A 19460-nucleotide genomic window follows, 5' to 3' on the forward strand; every position below is an offset into this window, starting at 1 on the left:
GAACTCATTTTGGAATCTTTATAAGAAATTCACACACAGAAATCCACAAGGAAAATGTGGTGCAATGTGTGAGAAACTGCTCATACAGATATATTTTTCAGCAAGTCAATGACCCAAAACAAGAAAGCTAAAACAAGTTTTAGTCTCTATAGATGGACTTGACACTAAGAAGAACAAACACACCCAAATTTCATTAAATAGTTTTTATTTCTTTATGAATAACTGAAGAAAAGTGTTAGCAATTTCTGTACATTTTAATTGTATTTTTTCCCTTGGATTTGTTGAAAACCTTGAATGAACAACAAGGCTGAGAAATGTTATGCTGCCACATAGTGCATGTTAAACCTAAAAAGAATATGATTAGTCCACAGGCATCCATCAACTTCCTTCCAATGTATTCTGACAAGTTCCTCTAGCCGCTTTGATTTTTTGTTGGCTCCTCCTCTTAATCTCAGTTCGTCATTGTCAAAAAAGAGGCACATTAGAAATACTGCCATTTTCCAAGGACTGTGTCTTTGATTGCATCGACAAACTGTGCAGGCACCCAGTAGACCCAATATTGAGAAGCTTCTGTTGGACCCAACTGAAAAGCCTATAAATGTTGAGAAAAAGTGGTTAGTACAGAGAGCTGTTCACATAGTTGTTACAGTATATCAATAAAGGTAATTCAACTGATCTGTGAACAGGATTCTTTCAACACATTTCCATGTCATAACTATATATATATATATACACAATCCTGAACAAAATCTTAAAACTGGGGAAAAAAATACAACTATTTGGCATTTTGCCAGATTGTAAGTAAAACTTCAAAATGGAATTAAAGCTGCAAGCAGCATTGCGGGCCCTCGCGCACCTTGCGATCCGCGGGGTCATCGCAGTCTTCTCTCCTATGCTCTTGTCTCCTATACTCTCCTGTCCTATGCTCTCCTCCTCTCATTTCCACAGATATACAACAAACACATGTTTACAACCAAACTTTCCTGCTACCAGTAGGTGGCGCTATGACCGTATCATCCTATTAGCATATATATCTGTTCAGACTCAGGTGCATAGCAGTACTGTAAGATTTTGTCCACATTGCATAAAGTATATGGGTAGTACTACATAAAACACAGCGAGTTCCTTTGTAATGGCGAACGGTAAACTTTGAGGCCACTCCCCCGCCACACGGTAATACTTTTGAAAGAGTTTTGGAATGCGTCTATTCCCTATGGTGTCCTGAGTAGACACAGTGAATTTCAGCTCAATTGCATGAAGTATGTGAGGCGTGAAAAGTTTTGAAGCAGGGTCAAAAATAGGCAAAAAATGGCCACAAAAGTCAAAATGGCAGACTTCCTGTTGGGTTTGGAGGGGGGGTCCAAGAGACTTTTTTGTGCGTCTTGGGGTGATACACATGTGTGCTAATTCTCATGATCCTGTGTCAAACTGGCCAGCGGGGCTACGCATTAGGGCAATAAATACAGTGAGTTCCTTTGTAATGGCGAATGGTCAACTTTGAGGCCACGCCCCCGCCACACCGTCAGACTTTTGTAAGAGTTTTTGAATGCGTCTATTCCCTATGGTGTCCTGAGTGGACACAGTGAGTTTTAGCTCATTTGGATGAAGTATGCGAGGCATGAAAAGTTTTGTAGGAGGGTCACAAATCGCCAAAAATTAACAGAAATTTCAAAATTGCGGACTTCCTGTTGGGTTTGGAGGGGGGGTCCAAGAGACTTTTTTGTGCATCTTGGGGTGATACACATGTGTACCAATTTTCATGCCCCTACTCAAAACAGGCCAGGGGGGCAGGCAGAAAAACCTATGAAAACACAACATTTTGTGTAGCCAGTAGGTGGCGCTCTGTCAAAGCCTCAATATTGTTGTATAGATGTGTTTAGGGTCAGACTCTGATCATACATGTGACATTTCGTACAGATCGGACAGAAAACGAAGAAGTTATAGAGACTTTCTGTGTCCTCAGAAATGGTCAAACTTTGAGGCCACGCCCCGGCCACACCGTCAGACTTTTGTAAGAGTTTTGGAATGCGTCTATTCCCTATGGTGTCCTGAGTGGACACGGCGAATTTCAGCTCAATCCGTTGAAGTATGCGAGGCGTGAAAAGTTTGGCAGCAGGGTCACACATCGCCAAAAATGGCCACAAACCTTCAAATGGCGGACTTCCTGTTGGGTTTGGAGGGGGGGTCCAAGAGACTTTTTTGTGCGTCTTGAGGTGATACATATGTGTGCCAATTTTCATAATCCTGTGTCAAACCGGCCAGAGGGGCTACGCGTTGGGGGCGCTATAGAGCCATTTTTATATGTGCATTTCAAAAGTCAGCAAATTTCAAAATTTTTCGGGCGAATGAATTTTTCTACCAAGTTTGGTGAGTTTTTGGGCATGTTAAGGCCTCCAAAAATGCGATCTCGGAGGGGGAAAAAAAAAAAAAAAAAAAAAAAAAAAAAAAAAAAAAATAATAATAATCCTAAGGGTTTCAATAGGGCTCTTGCACCATTCGGTGCTCGGGCCCTAAAAAGAAGAAACAGGGCACCATGACTAACAGGCTATGCTGGAAATGCCAGACAGGGCAATTTACCTATGCTATGTAAAAAGGTTAATCCTTTCTGGGAAAAAGTACTAGGTTGCATTGGTAAATTGGTGGGCTTGACAATCCCTGTGTCACCAAGATTATCAGAATCAGAATTCCTTTATTTATCCGCGAAGGGAAATTCTTTATTAGGAGACCAGTCAGTACAGCCCACAACATCAAAACATGATTTTTAGGGTACTGTGAGTCACAGCTACCCAAATTATCCTCAGAACATAGAAAGCCGCATCCCCCCAGATTTTAAAAAATGGACAGACACTGTTGGAAATTGTGTCATATGAACAAATGTGAACAAACGGATTTATGTTCAAAATAATACACATTCCAAACACACACACACAAAAAATTAGGAATGGATAGCAAGGGAGGTTTACAAAAATGGACATCATCTTCACCGCATGGAGCAATGTTTCCACCAGCCTCCTGGAAACACCCATATCAAGCATGCCTAAACAAATTTTTGACGTGATCAACAAGAAAAGGCAGGGCTACTCACTACTCAGTCCTTTTAGTTCAGACACTAGTCCTGTTTTGGGGGGTTTTGGGACTATGAATTTAAACTACACATATAAACCATGTTTCACAACTAAACAGTTAGAACTGATGAAGCTGCTTGGATGAGCAGTGAAAGGTGTTTAAGAAAACTCGTTAAGTCCAGATGCCTTACTTCTATTTTCTCATCTAACTGTAATGTTGCATACCCAGTTTGGACAAGCTTAATATTTGGTTGTATCTTATGTGTCTGAAATATACCATTACATTTTTAAAATGGGTATTTTATAGGCTTTATGAATATTTTACTTTAGAAAACACAAATGAGGGAAAAAGATCTAAACACCTATCGGTAAAATAATTCATTTAACATAAAATCTGCTGGATTACAGATTTCTGTGGTACAGAGCACTTCACGGAAGCACATATTTCTAAAAGAGAAAAAACTTCACAGGACATAACCCCCACTAAACAACTACTAGTGCAAAAGTACTACTGTTTTGCACAAATTAAAAATGCATACATTAAATGATAACACTTACCATCATGTGATAGTCCTCGTGGCCTTCTATGGGTTCAGACACTACGTTTTTAATGGAGCCCATTGGGACTTTCTCTGTTCTCTCTATAAAGAAAAAAAACACTTTGATTAACAGCACCTTTAAGTTGCAGTAAATGTAGCAAAGTTAGGTCGACTGTAATCTCACCTTTCGTTCCAATCCACAACTGATCTTGCTCCAGTTTGAATGTGAGTCTAACTTTTCCTCCGGATTTGTTATACATTCCGGATAAAGGCACTGTTGGTAATCGTTCCTGTAAAAGGCACAAGGCGCTTGTCAATCCCAAAATAATGTAAATTAGGGATGCAAATGATTAATTAATAGATTAATCATTAGTTAAATGACCTAATTGATCGATTAACAATTTATTGATAAGGGGCGATTTTCCTGAGCATGTCCCAGTAAGATTAAAAGCTAAATATTGTTTACTGAATAGAAATTGCACGTCATATTCCTTAATGAGTGATTAATTGTACCATTGGGGATACAGTACAGACAATCACATTTATTTAGTATAACAAAATAAATTCTTCATAGAAATTAAATAAAATATGTAGGCTTCTTTAACATTAAAAAATAAGTTGTGCACTGGTTTAGCTGTACATTAGTAACATAAAATAAATCCTGAATAGAAAGCTAAACAAAAATGTATCTTTATTAACCTATAGTGGGCTATTTACAAGTAAAAACATCAGCAACGTGTATATTCTCCTTTATTCTGAGAAAGGTGACAGTAAAATTACAGCGCTTCCTTTAGAACATACATATTTAGATGTTAGCTGCCCTGAGACAAAAACATTCCTGTCTGAATGCTCCTCATAGCATACAGACACATATTGAGGAGATAGGCATGTGCACAGCTTGTTTACAGTGAGGATTTTTATCAACTAGCATCCTGATTAAAAAGAAAAAAAAAATCCACGTACTTCATGTGACCTGCGTATTTACACTCAACAAAAATATAAACGCAACACTTTTGTTTTTGCTCCCATGTTTCATGAGATGGACTTGAAGATCTAAACTTCATTCCAGATACACAATATTACCATTCCTCTCAAACATTGTTCACAAATCTGTCTAAATGTGTGATAGTGAGCACTTCTGCTTTGCTGAGATAATCCATCCCACCTCACAGGTGTGCCACATCAAGATGCTGATCTGACATCATGATTAGTGCACAGGTGTACCTCAAACTGCCCACAATAAAAGGCCACCCTGAAATGTGCATTTTGTTTCTGCTTTATTGGCGGTCTGGGGACTCAGAACCAGTCAGTATCTGGTGTGACCACCATTTGCCTCATGCAGTGCAACACATCTTCTTCGCATAGAGTTTATCAGATTGTCTATTGTGGCCTGTGGAATGTTGGTCCACTCCTCTTCAATGGCTGTGCGAAGTTGCTGGATATTAGTGGGAACTGGTGCACGCTGTCGTATACGCCGGTCAAGCACATCCCAAACATGTTCAATGGGTGACATGTCCGGTGAGTATGCTGGCCATGCAAGAACTGGGACATTTTCAGCTTCCAAGAATTGTGTACAGATCCTTGCAACATGGGGCCGTGCATTATCTTGCTGAAACATGAGGTGATGTTCATGGATGTATGGCACAACAATGGGCCTCAGGATCTCATCACGGTATCTCTGTGCATTCAAAATGCCATCAATAAAATGCACCTGTGTTCCTCGTCCATAACAGATGCCTGCCCATACCATGACCCCACCACCACCATGGGCCACTCGATCCACAACATTGACATCAGCAAAGCGCTCACCCACACGACGCCACACACGCTGTCTGCCATCTGCCCTGAACAATGTAAACCGAGATTCATCCGTGAAGAGAACACCTCTCCAACGTGCTAGACGCCATCGAATGTGAGCATTTGCCCACTCAAGTCTGTTACGGCGACGATCTGGAGTCAGGTTAAGACCCCGATGAGGACGACGAGCATGCAGTTGAGCTTCCCTGAGACGGTTTCTGACAGTTTGTGCAGAAATTGTTTGGTTATGCAAACCAATTGTTTCAGCAGCTGTCTGAGTGGCTGGTCTCAGACGATCTCGGAGGTGAACCTGCTGGATGTGGAGGTCCTGGGCTGGTGTGGTTACTCGTGGTCTGCGGTTGTGAGGCCGGTTGGATGTACTGCCATATTCTCTGAAACGCCTTTGGAGACGGCTTATGGTGGAGAAATGAACATTCAATGCACGAGCAACAGATCTGGTTGACATTCCTGCTGTCAGCATGCCAATTGCACGCTCCCTCAATGCTTGTGGCATCTGTGGCATTTTGCTGTGAGACAAAAATGCACATTTCAGGGTGGCCTTTTATTGTGGGCAGTTTGAGGTACACCTGTGCACTAATCATGATGTCAGATCAGCATCTTGATGTGGCACACCTGTGAGGTGGGATGGATTATCTCAGCAAAGCAGAAGTGCTCACTATCACACATTTAGACAGATTTGTGAACAATGTTTGAGAGGAATGTTAATATTGTGTATCTGGAATGAAGTTTAGATCTTCAAGTCCATCTCATGAAACATGGGAGCAAAAACAAAAGTGTTGCGTTTATATTTTTGTTGAGTGTACAACCAGCACAAACGGCAATCCTAAATTGATCTATTTTGGGACTATATTCTGACGGAGCACTGCTACATGGACACAGAGATCATGCAGCACCTGAAAACCCACAAATTCTGTCAACACACCAGCATGGCTCGGCTACTAATAAAGTAAGAATTGCAGTGCTTGACACATTTTTCAATGCACGCCCTCTGTCCGATGGTGGGATGCTCATGTGTATGTGCACACGCCTGTGTGTATGTTTTTTTGGGCCGAACTTGAACTGTGCATGGTACAGACATCAGCGGAGAAATGCGCGAGCATGTAGACAGAAATGACACGCCAGGCAGAACTGAGGCTGCCACTTGGGGGAGTAATGAAACATCTTCAAAAAATCCACCACTAAATATCAAAGAAATACTGCAACAACTAATTTAATGTAATCAATCATGTACTTAACGACAAATTAATTGATAGTCGATTAACTGTTTAACTCTCATAGTTGTTAGCCAGTTGTTAGACACACCAGACCTAGACCAACTAGACCAACACAGGTGAGTATGAGGTAATTGATGATAAAACTGATGAAGCTGCTTGGATGAGCAGCGAAACGTATTCAAGAAAACTCTACAAGTCCAGATGCCTTTCTTCAATAGTCTCTACTCAAATGACCTGAATGACTGAGAATCTTCATCAACAAAACGATATAGATTGTATATCTGTTAAACTGCCTTCTTTTCTCACCTTTGCTCCTTTGATAGCCAGCATGACATCGTCTGGTTTACCTTTGTCCAAAACTTTCCTGTGTTGCTGAAATTACAGAGCAGGTTTTTAAAAAATACTCTAATACTCTAAAATACTAAATAAAGGTAAACAATAACACACTTTAGTAAAGTAGAAAATGTTACCTTCTGCCTGCATAAAGGCTCCTTCTTGTTTTCTTCAGCTTTAACTTCCTGCTGGATGACCTCTTTGGGTGTGTTTACAGCTAAAACGTCATTTATTGTAGACCCTACCACCATTATTTTTGCACCATTTGTAATCTTTATATCACGTAGCGTCTTGTCTTCTGAAAGCAATCCTTTGTACATCACTTTCTGCATTGCTGGTGGAAGACCTAAAAGGATGAAAGGCACTCATGTAAAAAAGCATCAAGTGGAATATTTCATGTTTCATCTGCTGTGTGCTCTTACCTGTGAGTGAATGAATCCTCTCTTTTAGTTTGGCTCCAGTGCTATCAATAGGAATTTTCAGATCATATTTGTTCTTGTTCCAGATAATCTTCAAGTCCACCTGCTCCTGCTTGTCATCTGCATCATCCCCATTGCTAATACTAGAGTCCTGAGTTGTGGCGTTTCCTGCATCTGTGTGAGTCGAAGTTTCTGCATCACCTTTCTGACCATCTTCACTTAGTGGCTCAGCTTCTTTTGGCTGGGCCTCAGTTTCCATTATGACTTCTTCACCTACTGGAAGAGCACAACAACTCTAAATCAAAGTAATTCTATGCAGTTTCAATACAGTTTTCATTCAAATGTTCCACAATTTCCAACGCTGTTAGAAGAATTTTCAGACCTGATTTGACAACACAAATTTTTATAAACTCACGTAAATAGGATTCAAATTTCATCCATTCCTATACAGTGTAAGAACCCTAGATGTTTACATAGGTGTTTCTACAGTGTACAGTACATACAATGTATTTACATACATTACATGACAGCAAAAACAGCTGAGGTTCTAGGAATCATTTCTCACCACAAACTGCCCCTTCTTATTCACTCAAGAGTGTATTGTTTTGTGGACGTAGAAACATAACTATATTTGTAACATATTTCTTGCAATTTGGTCTGCAGAAAGCAGAAGGTGATTGTTTAATTCCTTGAATTTGAGGCCATCATTTTGTCACATAAATACACATAATACATACATTCTAGCTGGTCTAATTTTGAAAGCCTTTAATTTTTAAAACAGTGGTTTAGAGGCTGTCACGGCACAGCTACATACTGTGTGTCCCTGGGCAAGACATTTAACCCGAAGTTGCTTGAGGTACAAGCGATTTAAGAACCTTTGACTAGGTAGAAAAAAACACTGTATAATATATTTGTCTAATTAAAGCTGCATGATAGTTTTCGTTCGTACTTTTAGACAGTAAGGCTGCAGATAACAAGAGTAAACAACACAAAGTGTTGAGTCTAGTTTCGATTTTTCTGCTCGCCCACTTTCTCTTTCGTGGTCGTTCTAGCTCTCTCTACCGCTCTTATTCTTTCTGACCCAGTCTCAGTTCTGTGTTAGGTCAAGGGAAAAATTATAGTGAAGCGCACCTAAAAACAACCCGATTAATCGCATTTAAGCCAAATTTACATACTTGAAAAACACCGTAGCTGGTAATACCCCGCAAACAAAACTAGTAACGTAAGAAACTGTTGATTTTTCGTCTTTACCTCTCTAACGTAACCATATTTAGCTACCTCTTTAACACTAACATTTGACCAGTTCAAATCTAACATGTGTTAAATTTTCTAATATTAGCCTTAGCTCTCTATAGATGTAGCTAAATGTAACTGTTAGCAATCGTTGACGTTAGCTAGCTGCAACACTGCTGAACATTTTCAGAATAGCATTACGAAGAGACGTAAATTTACATTGCAGCCCATTCACAGCGTCATATATTTACATGTCAGGTAGAGACAAGTGTAGTTTCACTAATACCATATACGCTCAAAATAGCTATATTAGGCAAAAACTGCTGTAATTTCTCAATACCCACCATCCTGTGTCGCCATGATGATTGTGTACAATCTGTTGTAGGCTGTGGCAAAGCTGTGACGGAAGCATAGGAAGCGATACGATTCTGATATTCAGAGAGCAAAGAGGAAAACAACTGAGGTCGTACTCATGTCAAATTTACAGGCCGCAGAATAACTAACAAATATGTGTTTTATCCTTTAAAATGACATCGTATACATAGTTTGGGCGTTAAATCATTTGTTGCTTCAGTTAGACGACAGTTAACGGACAAAACGGATATGCTCATGCGCAAATAATATGAGCAACAAATAAAGTTGTTTTGTGAATACTATTTAATGAAATTGTTTATCTGCTATGGTATGACAAAAGTATTTATTATAAAATAAACAGAATCACTGAAAAGACGAACTACTGTGATGTAGCTGTATACGGATATTTTAGCGAACGCGGAAGTGAATGGCAGTGTGTCCTCTCACTTCGCTACGTTTTTTTTTCGCTGTACAATTTTATTTTATTTTTAATATTCCAGCCACATTATGGAATAGTATAATACAATCTAAATAATAGTAATAATAAATAATAAAATAAAAATGAGTTAATGATTTTGATTAAGTAATTATTAATTATTTCAATCTCGGTCAGATTTACCTACTAACCCTTCTTATTGACGTTTCAGATTTCTCACAGTTTTAAGATCTCAATCTCAAACTGTGTTTTTAAATTAGGCCTACTTTGAATAAGTGTACAGTTTCAAGCTGAATTTCAGGGTGGAGTGTTCCTCTTGATCACCTCTGGGAGGCAGCAGAGCCAAATGATTTTGCATTGCAAAAGAAGAAGAAGAAGAAGAATCTGCAGCAGCAGTAAACCGTAAACGCGAAGTGACGACAACAGTGACGAAGGAGTCACAGAAAAAGGAAGACCGCATAATATTGGTTTTAATTTAAGTCACAAGTTGTCATGCGTACTCGGTAAAATAGGAGGGAAACGCTACAGTGCCTTCTCTTACATTCAGAATATATCTCATACTCTACACTTACTTTTCTCCTGGCTGCTATTTATTGCGCATTAAAGTGAAACTACACTGTCAGAAAAGTCAACTTTCTTGTTGAAATTGATCCATTTATGTGGGAGTCTGAAGATTTATAGTCAAGTACAAGCCTACATAAATTTAAAATGTGTGGTTGAGGACGATTAAGCAGACACACTATGGCAGACAGAAGGACTTTTAACGTTGTGATTTTAGGTGTTGGATTTCTCTTCATCTTCACCGCCTTCACCACCTGTGGGAACGTTGAAGTGAGTATATGCTTTTATTTTCTTAGGAGAAAAAGCATTGCTTTTTACATGCTACCTTAACACCCCAAATGTTTCAGTGTAGCCTATATATATATATATATATATATATATATATATATATATATATATATATATATATATATATATATATATATATATATATATATGTTTAGCTCATAAAAAAGCACATAAATAAACGCCGTTGTCTTCGGCAGAAGGAAACAGACAAGTCACAGGAGTCTGTCATGCGCGTCTCGTGTTTCTAATTTTCTTGGTGGTGATCAGTGGTCAGTGAAATTAGAAAACCGAATGAATCACTCGTTTTGTCAAGTCTAACCATGTGTCAACCATTTTATTTTATTTCAGCAAACTGTGGTGAAAACGCTACATAATAGTACTTTCAGTGGGAGTGGGTACCACAGGTCGGTCAGGCAAGTTCACACACCCACTAAAGGTGGAGAAAACAAATGTTAATTTTACTATTTTGTTGTCTTCCGTTTTAGCCTTGGGATTATCTATGGAGTCTTTTCATTCTCCAACCTTCTGGCACCAACAGTTGTTACAGTAATTGGACCAAAAATGACCATGTTTTTAAGTGGACTCCTGTACAGGTAAACATGCTGATTATAGCATAATGATTGTAGGATAACTGTCAAAGATGCTGTCCTGACCTGTTACTCATGTGTTTGTGTGTAGTGGTTACATTGCGGTGTTCATCATTCCGACAACATGGGCTTTTTACCTGACCTCTGTGCTCATTGGCATCGGAGCAGCCTGTAAGTCCATGTCTATATTATCTATATTTGTTATGACCTTAAAACTAATACTGCATTAGCCAGTAATAGCAGTTGAGAGTGAAAAGTTAAGGATGAGTGTTATTGTTGCTTCTTTTATTATTACAAAAATACTGCTACTAAAATTAGAGCTAGTAACTAATTTTCCTCAGAATTATGATTTCATTTCCTAGAATTTTAACTTTAAGTTTAAAAAACTGAAACTTCATAATTTTGACATTTATTTTATTTGTCAGAATTCCAACAAAATCTTTATTTTCCCCCCTTAATCTCAGAATTCTGCTATTTTTCCTTTTCTTGTTTTTTTTATTTCTAAATTTAATTCAAACAAAAATAGTCAGACTTCTATCATCTCATTCCGAAATTTAGAGAAAAAATGTCAGAATTCTGACTTAATCTAAGACTTCTGAGATTCAGAAAATCTGGAAAAAAGGCATAAATGTACAGTTGCCCTGATCCCTGAACAGGCATAGAATTTAAACTTTTTTTTACAGTTACAGTGCATCTTAGGTCCTCTAACCTTTGCCATTATTGATTGATTACTGATTAGTCTGCTTATATTTACTTTTCAGAATGTAGTAAACAATTTATGATAGTTTAAACATTTCTTTAAAAAAATGTGGATTTGAATTTTTTTACCATGACTGATAGCATTTTTCAATTTTTTTAACATTTTCTGTTTGGCGCATGCTGAATTCCATCTTCTTCTATGCAGGATGCTGTGTATTTACAATAGCCTGAGATATTTAGCCTAAGATATGGTCAGACACATTACTTCACAACAAAGAGATAATTTGTCATGTAGGTATTAAAATGACTTTTGTGACCCCTCTCCCTCACATATCCTACAGTGCTGTGGACAGCTCAAGGACACTTCCTGGTGGAAAACTCTGAGGCTTCCACCATCAACAGGAACACAGGGATGTTCTGGGCTCTCCTACAGTGCAGGTATGCCAATACTAATACTGATTAACTGTGGCCTTTAGTGAAGTAAAAGTGTTTTTGTTTGTTGATTTCAATGCAGCTTTCATCACATTCCCACTCATCATTACATTTAGTACATGAAACCTATTTATCAACCTGCTTTAGTTCTTTATGTCTGATGCAGCTTGATCAAAGGTATAACTGCACTGCGGCTGCCAAAAGTCTGTCCTGTCTGTATTTTTAGCTTGATTTTCAAAATATACCCCTCTTTGTCACACTAAAAACAGGGACAATATTGGCCTTTTCATTTCTTGTTTTCTGCCCTATTTCTCTTGCACACTGATTCGGACAACTAATTTGTATTTGCTTAAAATATGCAAATTGAATCAGTATAATAATTACATTGGCTGTCACCTGTGCCAAAACTCCTAATAGGGCAATGCTAATCTGACTGCGCAGTAGTGATCAGTGCCACAGTAAACTTCCAAATCAGTCCTTCACAGACTACACAAAAACAAAATGCTACTGACAAAAAATTGACAGAAGTCAGTGTTATCCTTCATGAATAATCTCTGTTATCACTTAGTGTGGCCCTGGGACAGAATAATTGCTCATCTACATTTTGTACTTTAGGTGGATTATGTCAAATTTACAGAACTGCATGAAAGAAAAAAAACAACTTCCAAAACATTTATCTCCACATTTCCTCAAGCTAATTCAAATAATAAGAAGGCATTTTAAACTGTACTAAGAGTTAACCTGAAGTTTAAAAATTACAAAGCATTAAGCAACAATCATGTAACAGGTAGCTGAGTCCGTCACTTTTTGGAATCCCCTGGAAACCTTTTGTCTGTGTTACTTGTATTACATTCCATGTGTTCTGGCTTAGACGTTCTTTTATGTGTATCAGCACGTTTTCTCATTTTTTTCTCATGTTTGTGTAAATATGCATGCTTATATTCATTTACTGAGCCTTGTTTTACAACAATATCCTATTGTTTTGTTTGGTCAATATTCAGATTCCAGCAGTAATGTTTCAAGAGGACTCCAAAAAGTGATGGATGTGGCTTGCTTAATTCTTGCGAGAATTATACGAACAAAATTTTACTAAATTTGATCTACACATAAAAAAGTACACATAATAAAAACACATACAACATGCACAATACATGTAGTGCTGACAAAAGTTTGATTGCATGATTCTTTAGCCTTGTTCTAATTGTTAGCTATCCAAATCAATAAGATGACATGTGATTAGAACATTAAACAGAAAAATGTAAATGTCAACTCATTTCAACATGACATAATAGCAGATGGCAATAATGTTTTGGAGTCCCTTGGAAACATTTCACCTGTGGTACTTGCAGCACATTTACTGTGTGTTTTGGTCAAACATAATTTTGTGTGTAGTGTGTGTTGGCAAAATGTTTTTTGTTTTTTCATTTTGCATGTGTATGCAGATAACAGCAGTAATGTGGTCAAGTCAAGGGGACTTCAAAAAGTGATGAACCCAGCTTAGTCTGACACAATATATAACAAATATAAAATATTGATGTAAATAATCACAACTATAGTACAGAAATGCACAGGCAAGCAAAAGTCCCAAAGTCTGTCACTTTCCCCTTGAAACATTTGCAGCATATTTCTGTGTGCTCTGATTACAGATTTTTTTACCTTGTAAATGAAATGTTGTTAATATGATGTATGTCACTAATCATTCTGATTTACATTGACAGCATGTTGTTTGGCAATCTGTACATTTATTTTGACTGGAATGGCAGAACAGAAATATCAGGTAGGCACAAACCTGCACTGACTTACAAAAGCATAATGACAAAAGTCAAATATCAAGAGTGAGCGATTGGTTATTCTGCCTGTGTGTGTGCATATATGTGGTGTGTTTTTTTAATTAAGGAGTTGATTTTATTCTCTCAGACAACAGCAGGAGGAACATTTTTCTCTCCCTCCTGGTTGCCTCCATCCTCGGCACTCTCAGCTTCCTTGTGTTGAAAAAGAGCCATCACGAAGAGGAGATGCTCTCTGAGGAAGAAGGGCAGACACTGCTCTCCACTCGCATGATGTAAATGAATAGCTTTTAGATAATTGCACCTTTTTCACAAAATTACCCAGGATACGTAAAAATGTCTGCGCAGAAAGGACACAGAGGCCACACAGAGCTAACATGGAGCTGTTAATTTAACTTTCATCCAGTTCACCTCGTTGAACTGTTACCAAACCTCCTGCTTTTTCTTCAGATAACACACCTTGGAATAGCTTTTTTTTAAGATGACTCACAGCTGCAGGAGTTTTAAACCACTCTCGTCCTTCAAAGAAATAACGGCAGCCATTTTTCTCTACACCAATTCAAGCCCTAATCATAGCACTTTACACAAGTAGGGTGCAATCAGGCAGATTTGGGGCCGGAGAGAGTGATGGCGGGTAAAGACCTCAGCCTCTCAAGCATTGTTTCAGACGTATTAACATATTTATGATGCATGAAAAAATATCAAAATCATGGTAGTGAAAAAGAGCACTGAAAGTCACATCGACAAAATGCACTGGGTACAATTTAGATGGAAGAAAAACACATTAAGATGAAGAAAGCAGTAGACAATATAGAATTCTGTCTGACTGCAGACTGTTCTCTGGGCATCTGCTAGATGCATGTATTGTTTATTGTTGTTTGAAGCTTAAAGATGATTCCGACACAATAACAAGCCTCCCTGTGGGGAGGAATCCTTCCTCTCTTGGATTTGTAAATTACTTCTTCAAAGGAAGCTACACAATTGTCCACTGATTAACTTTATCTTTGTAGAAGTTAATATTGATCTAATTTTTCCCGTTTAGGTACAAGCACAGAGCAAATGCTGCCATGCAGGATACCAAGTCAGAATTCAGTAAGTTTTATTTGTGTTGCATGTACTTAAAATGTGTGGTCATGCTGTAAACGTGACAAAGTGAAGAATATTACCGCCAGACAACATGCACCTAATACATTTAATGGTGCGTTAATGCACATTGTTCTCCCATGGTGCAAAGCTCTAAGAAATGAGAGGAGCTGCTCACAGATATAAGATAGAGGGCAAAATGCAAACAGGGAACAAAATTCAGGTTACAAAAATAGAATTAGGACACCTAAAGTTGTACAATCAGTATAAATGGTTTTAGAACACAGCTTAGGAAGGACCACTTCACACAAAAATCAATAATTTTTTCGGTGGTCAGCAGTCCTGTTTATTCAGCTAGATAACCCTTTGAACCCTATTGGCTGTTTTGAGCATGACCTTCACTTTCTCTACCAATTTAAGTACTAGCTTTTTGGTTTTCTGAACATGCCTGGCTATCAAAATTCTTCTAGCTCTTCCTGGGGAATCCTGAGGCATTCCCATGACAGCTGAGAGACATAGTCTCTCCCCTGAGTCCTGGGTCTCCCCCGGGGTCTCCTCCCAGTGGGACATGCCCGGAACACTACCCCAGGGAGGCATCCAGGGGGGGATCTGAAAGAGATGCCTGAGCCACCTTAGCTGGCTTCTCTCGATGTAAAGGGGCAGCAGCTCTACTCAGGTGACCGAGCTCCTCACCCTGTGTCTAAGGGAGTGCCAAAACACCATTTGAAGGAAACTTTTTGGCTGCTTGTATTCGCGACCTCATACTTTCAGTCTCTATCCAGGGGTCATGACCATAGGTGAGAGTAGGAACATAGATTGACCAGTAAATTAAATTGAGAGCTTTGCGGCTCAGCTCTTTCTTCACCACGACAGACCGATGCACACCTGCAGTACTGCAGAAGCTGCACCAACCTGCCTCTCACTCTCCCCCGAGATACACAAACTCCTCCACTTGTGGCAGCTCTCCTCCCACCCAGAGAGGACAAGCAACCTGCCCGTAGGTTGGGGCACAAATGCGAGCATCTGGTGGTTCTTCTCTGGTTAGGACTGCATTTTTTGGCAAAATGAGAAAGAACGAAAGAACAAAAGAAAAAAAGAAAGACGCTTCTACCTATCAGATGAGGAAAATCTTAAATAAAAAATAATGAACATATCATTGCACTCAATTCTGTAATCTAACACACACAGATGAGCCTATAAATAGGAAAATACATAACAAACCTAAGCTGTTTGCACATATTGCTTCCCACAATAAGCCATGTTACACATCCAGAGCTTTCCAAAGCTAAAGTCAGAGACACACACAACATCAGCCTTTCTTTTCATTTTGCCTTCTGTACCTGGCTGGATGCCTTCCAATTTGTCATAGCACACAGCAGTCAGTGTTATTTGACTGCAGAAGCCGCTTTATGCTTTATGGTCAAGAGCAATTTCATGTAGGAACTCTTTTGTACTAAAGTACACCAAGTGACTGTACAGATATCTTCCATTATTAGCTAAAATGGCCATAATAATGGCCAAAATATAATATTTTCTTCCTTTTCCATGTAAATGCCTGTATCATCAATTGTGTGGTATAAAATGGCTTCGAACATCATTACATTTGCATTACATCCCTCTGCTTCCGTCTAAAACTAGTAGACAGTTTTGTTTTCTCTTCAGATGAAAATTGCTTTCATTTGGATAAAAATCTTCCAGCATCACAACAGGAAGTGCCAGCGCACCATCTTTATTTTAGATCATATCTCTGTTTGTCAACTTGGCGACTCCACCACCTGCCTTCAGTGCAGCCCCAGGTTGTTTGGATAATCAGGTGGCTCTTTGTCTTGTGTGTATCTTGTGTGCACTTGTGTACACTTGTCTAATAGGTCTCAGAGTTTATCAAAGATGCATGCTGATTCATGTCAAGAAAGGACATCCAGGCACATATAAACAATGCTGGCAAGATTTCTTCTTTAAAAATCTGATTTTCCCTTGCCTGAGTGGAAGTCTCCTGGGCGAGTCTCCATCTGAATTTAAATATGGTTTATTGCGACAGAATAATTCCTCATATTGTACCTTGCACTGCACTTCATCAGAGGAAAATAGGGACTTAATATATACATTTCCACCTTAATTAAAAGGTGTAATAAGTCTAGAAATGTAGCATTTATTAGCAATTTAAATCGGTCTATCGTGTCTTTTTCCCTCTGAGAAACCATGCTGCATGTACTGAAGACTAAAACTATACTTCTCCTGAGTCCCTGCATGGCATACAGCGGTAAGTTAAATGTATTCATGTATGAAGTATTTTGGCTTTCAGTAAAAAGCTTTCAACTACAGCACAGCTCATCCATTTATTCTCCAGGCCTTGAGCTATCTTTTTACAGCGGAGTGTATGGGACGTGTATCGGAGCAACAGCGCAGTTTGGAGAAGCAGCAAAAGGTTTGATTGGGATCTCTGGGATTGTGGTAGGCATTGGAGAAATAGTTGGTAAGTTTACTTTCCTCTCTCAGAGGTGATTTCAAGTTACTGAAGGTCATCAGATTCATACAGAATTAACATTCTTTCCCATCAGGCGGAGGCTTGTTTGGCTTGGTGTGTAAGAACAACCGCTTCAGACGGACCTCTGTGGTATTTCTGGGAATGGTCGTCCACTTTGTTGCTTTCTATCTGGTCTTCCTCAACATCCCAGATGATGCTCCTGTTGTTTTTGAAACCACCACACAGACGACTCCATATCTAACTCCAAGGTAGGTTGTTTTTCTTATATTGTGTTATGTTATTGTTTTGTTTTTGTATTGTATGATTTAGAGCCTAGCCTGGGACAGCAATGTTTTTGAAAAACTACAATATCTTATAATTTTATCATAATGTCATTGTATTGTATTTGTATTCTATTGTATAATAGATATATATATATATTATATGATATTATATGATACAATGACAATATATATGTATCATTTATTGTATAAAATTGTTATGTAAACATTTCATTACACTTTTTTCATAGTGTTATTGTAACATACCATGTTATCATCCTGTACTGTTATTGTACTTACTGTATTGTTATTGTGTCATTGTTGTCATATTGTATCATATAACTCCAGGGTGGCTTTTTGTTTTATTAGCATGTCTGTCCTCTCCCTCAGCATATCCATCGCCCTGCTGTGTAGCTTCCTACTCGGCCTCGGCGATAGCTGTTTCAACACACAGCTCTACAGCATATTAGGCCGTGTTTATGCTGAACAAAGCACGCCTGCCTTTGCCATCTTTAAATTCATCCAGGTAATCCTAAATTACCAATTTTTAAATGTTATTAACAGAGCCAAACAAAAGCTGCGTTTTAAAATGCTGCCCTGTCAAGTGTGAAATAAATTCACCTCAAATCACATTAAAAAAGAAAAGCAGGCAGATATGGACATCTTATATGTTGCCTTTTCTTTGCTGCAAAATTAATTTCCGTTAATGTAAATATTAAATTACAGCCTCATATTTAAACACAGGTTGTAACTTGTTGCCTTTTAGATGTTTCATTGTAAATGTGCAGCATGGGCTGAGAATATGTATACATGGCTGATGTTCCTACACTCCAGACTTAAAGTTATTGCAGGTGTTCTCTTGCATTTCAGCTGCTCTTATTAATCAGCAAGCAAACCCTGTGTGTCTTGTTAGTCTGTTTTTGCAGCAGTGGCATTCTTCTACAGCGGCAACCTCCTGCTGATGTGGCAGCTCCTGCTGATGGTCATCCTGGGCTTTACTGGTACCCTCTGCTTCTTCATGGTGGAGAGAATGCAAAACTTCTCTGTGGACTTACAGGAATATTAGAAAGTTTTAGGAGTAAAATGTTTTTGTCTTTCTTTAATGATGCATTATATAGGGCATATACCCCTCAGAATGTTAACCTAAACTATGTTGCCTTAAGTATTACATGATTATTAGCCTGGATTGAGGACTTTGCACACTTTCTGTCTTCATCGTTAATCTTTAACATAACTTCTCTACTACACCTCTGTTTAAACAACCACCAGCTTTATCTCCCATTGCGCTCCCCATTGCTTCGAGCTCAGGTTTGTAATAATACTTTTATTGTTGAGGATATTTTACTGTTACTCTTTTAGCTTTTTATACTGTTATGATCACAACCTCTCTGGGGGAAAAACAGTTTATGCAGACTTTTATTAGTCTGGTTGGCTCTTGTATTAGGCCTCAGAATGCAGGAAATGGTCCAGTATCTTATCAGAAGCCTCTTTGTTAGCCACAAGCTGCTAGCTTCATCTTGTCCTGATCCTGCTGGGAGAATTGACTGATCTTATTTTCCTCTTAGAATAATGAGGATAAAGCCAAACTCCTGACCTTTTCTCTCAGATCCTTGACTTTTTCTCAGAATTCTGGAATCTCTTTTTATCATAATACTGAGATTTAAGTAAGAAAACTGACTTTTATTTGATCAAAATTCAAAACATAATCTTAGAATTATAAAACAAAGATAAAACTTCTGAGATAAACAATCCTGATGTTTCCAGACAGTTCCTTAGATCCTTAGATCCTTAGAATTCAAAAAATCTACTGTAATTCTTTTTAAATCAATAAGCCCATTAATCAAAATATATATATAAAAACAGCATC

At 38.4% G+C, this 19460-nt stretch overlaps 2 protein-coding genes across 4 annotated transcripts; one reads left to right on the forward strand and one right to left on the reverse strand.

Annotated features, from left to right (window-relative positions):
• Positions 1-188: 188 nt before the first annotated feature.
• ubfd1 (ubiquitin family domain containing 1) lies at positions 189-9102 on the reverse strand. 2 transcript variants are annotated; one of them, XM_028411358.1, is made up of 7 exons: positions 8966-9102; positions 7392-7664; positions 7107-7315; positions 6943-7008; positions 3789-3894; positions 3624-3706; positions 189-592 (listed from the first exon to the last, which is right to left on the reverse strand). In XM_028411358.1, the coding sequence occupies exons 1-7, from the start codon at positions 8979-8981 to the stop codon at positions 482-484; spliced, it is 864 nt and encodes a 287-aa protein (XP_028267159.1). In that variant the 5' UTR covers positions 8982-9102; the 3' UTR covers positions 189-481. The 2 variants fall into 2 exon arrangements, with proteins under 2 accessions (XP_028267159.1, XP_028267160.1); XM_028411359.1 differs by having other exon boundaries at positions 7392-7661; positions 8966-9087.
• LOC114439429 (UNC93-like protein MFSD11) lies at positions 9009-19329 on the forward strand. 2 transcript variants are annotated; one of them, XM_028411353.1, is made up of 14 exons: positions 9009-9084; positions 10190-10242; positions 10609-10664; positions 10746-10853; positions 10939-11018; positions 11888-11984; positions 13697-13755; positions 13896-14040; positions 14808-14857; positions 17043-17108; positions 17196-17321; positions 17407-17581; positions 17984-18119; positions 18507-19329. In XM_028411353.1, exons 4-14 carry the CDS (start codon positions 10822-10824, stop codon positions 18657-18659), a joined length of 1119 nt encoding a protein of 372 aa, XP_028267154.1. In that variant the 5' UTR covers positions 9009-9084; positions 10190-10242; positions 10609-10664; positions 10746-10821; the 3' UTR covers positions 18660-19329. The 2 variants fall into 2 exon arrangements, with proteins under 2 accessions (XP_028267154.1, XP_028267153.1); XM_028411352.1 differs by lacking the exon at positions 9009-9084 and having other exon boundaries at positions 9489-10242.
• The last annotated feature ends 131 nt before the right edge of the window (positions 19330-19460 follow it).

This window comes from Parambassis ranga, chromosome 8 (genome assembly GCF_900634625.1).
Source record: "Parambassis ranga chromosome 8, fParRan2.1, whole genome shotgun sequence".
NCBI classification, from domain to species: domain Eukaryota; kingdom Metazoa; phylum Chordata; class Actinopteri; family Ambassidae; genus Parambassis; species Parambassis ranga.

What these genes read in the sequence shown, in the direction of transcription:
- ubfd1 (XM_028411358.1), bottom strand. An exon ending in TGGCTATCAAAGGAGCAAAG is followed by an intron (nt 3,895 to 6,942) that starts GTGAGAAAAGAA and finishes TGCCTTTTACAG; the next exon opens with GAACGATTACCAACAGTGCC. An exon ending in ACGAGGACTATCACATGATG is followed by an intron (nt 593 to 3,623) that starts GTAAGTGTTATC and finishes CAACATTTATAG; the next exon opens with GCTTTTCAGTTGGGTCCAAC.
- LOC114439429 (XM_028411352.1), top strand. Translation starts at nt 10,153, where the DNA reads ATGGCAGACAGAAGGACTTTTAACGTTGTGATTTTAGGTGTTGGATTT. An exon ending in CATTGGCATCGGAGCAGCCT is followed by an intron (nt 11,019 to 11,887) that starts GTAAGTCCATGT and finishes CATATCCTACAG; the next exon opens with TGCTGTGGACAGCTCAAGGA. An exon ending in CCATCTTTAAATTCATCCAG is followed by an intron (nt 18,120 to 18,506) that starts GTAATCCTAAAT and finishes GTGTCTTGTTAG; the next exon opens with TCTGTTTTTGCAGCAGTGGC.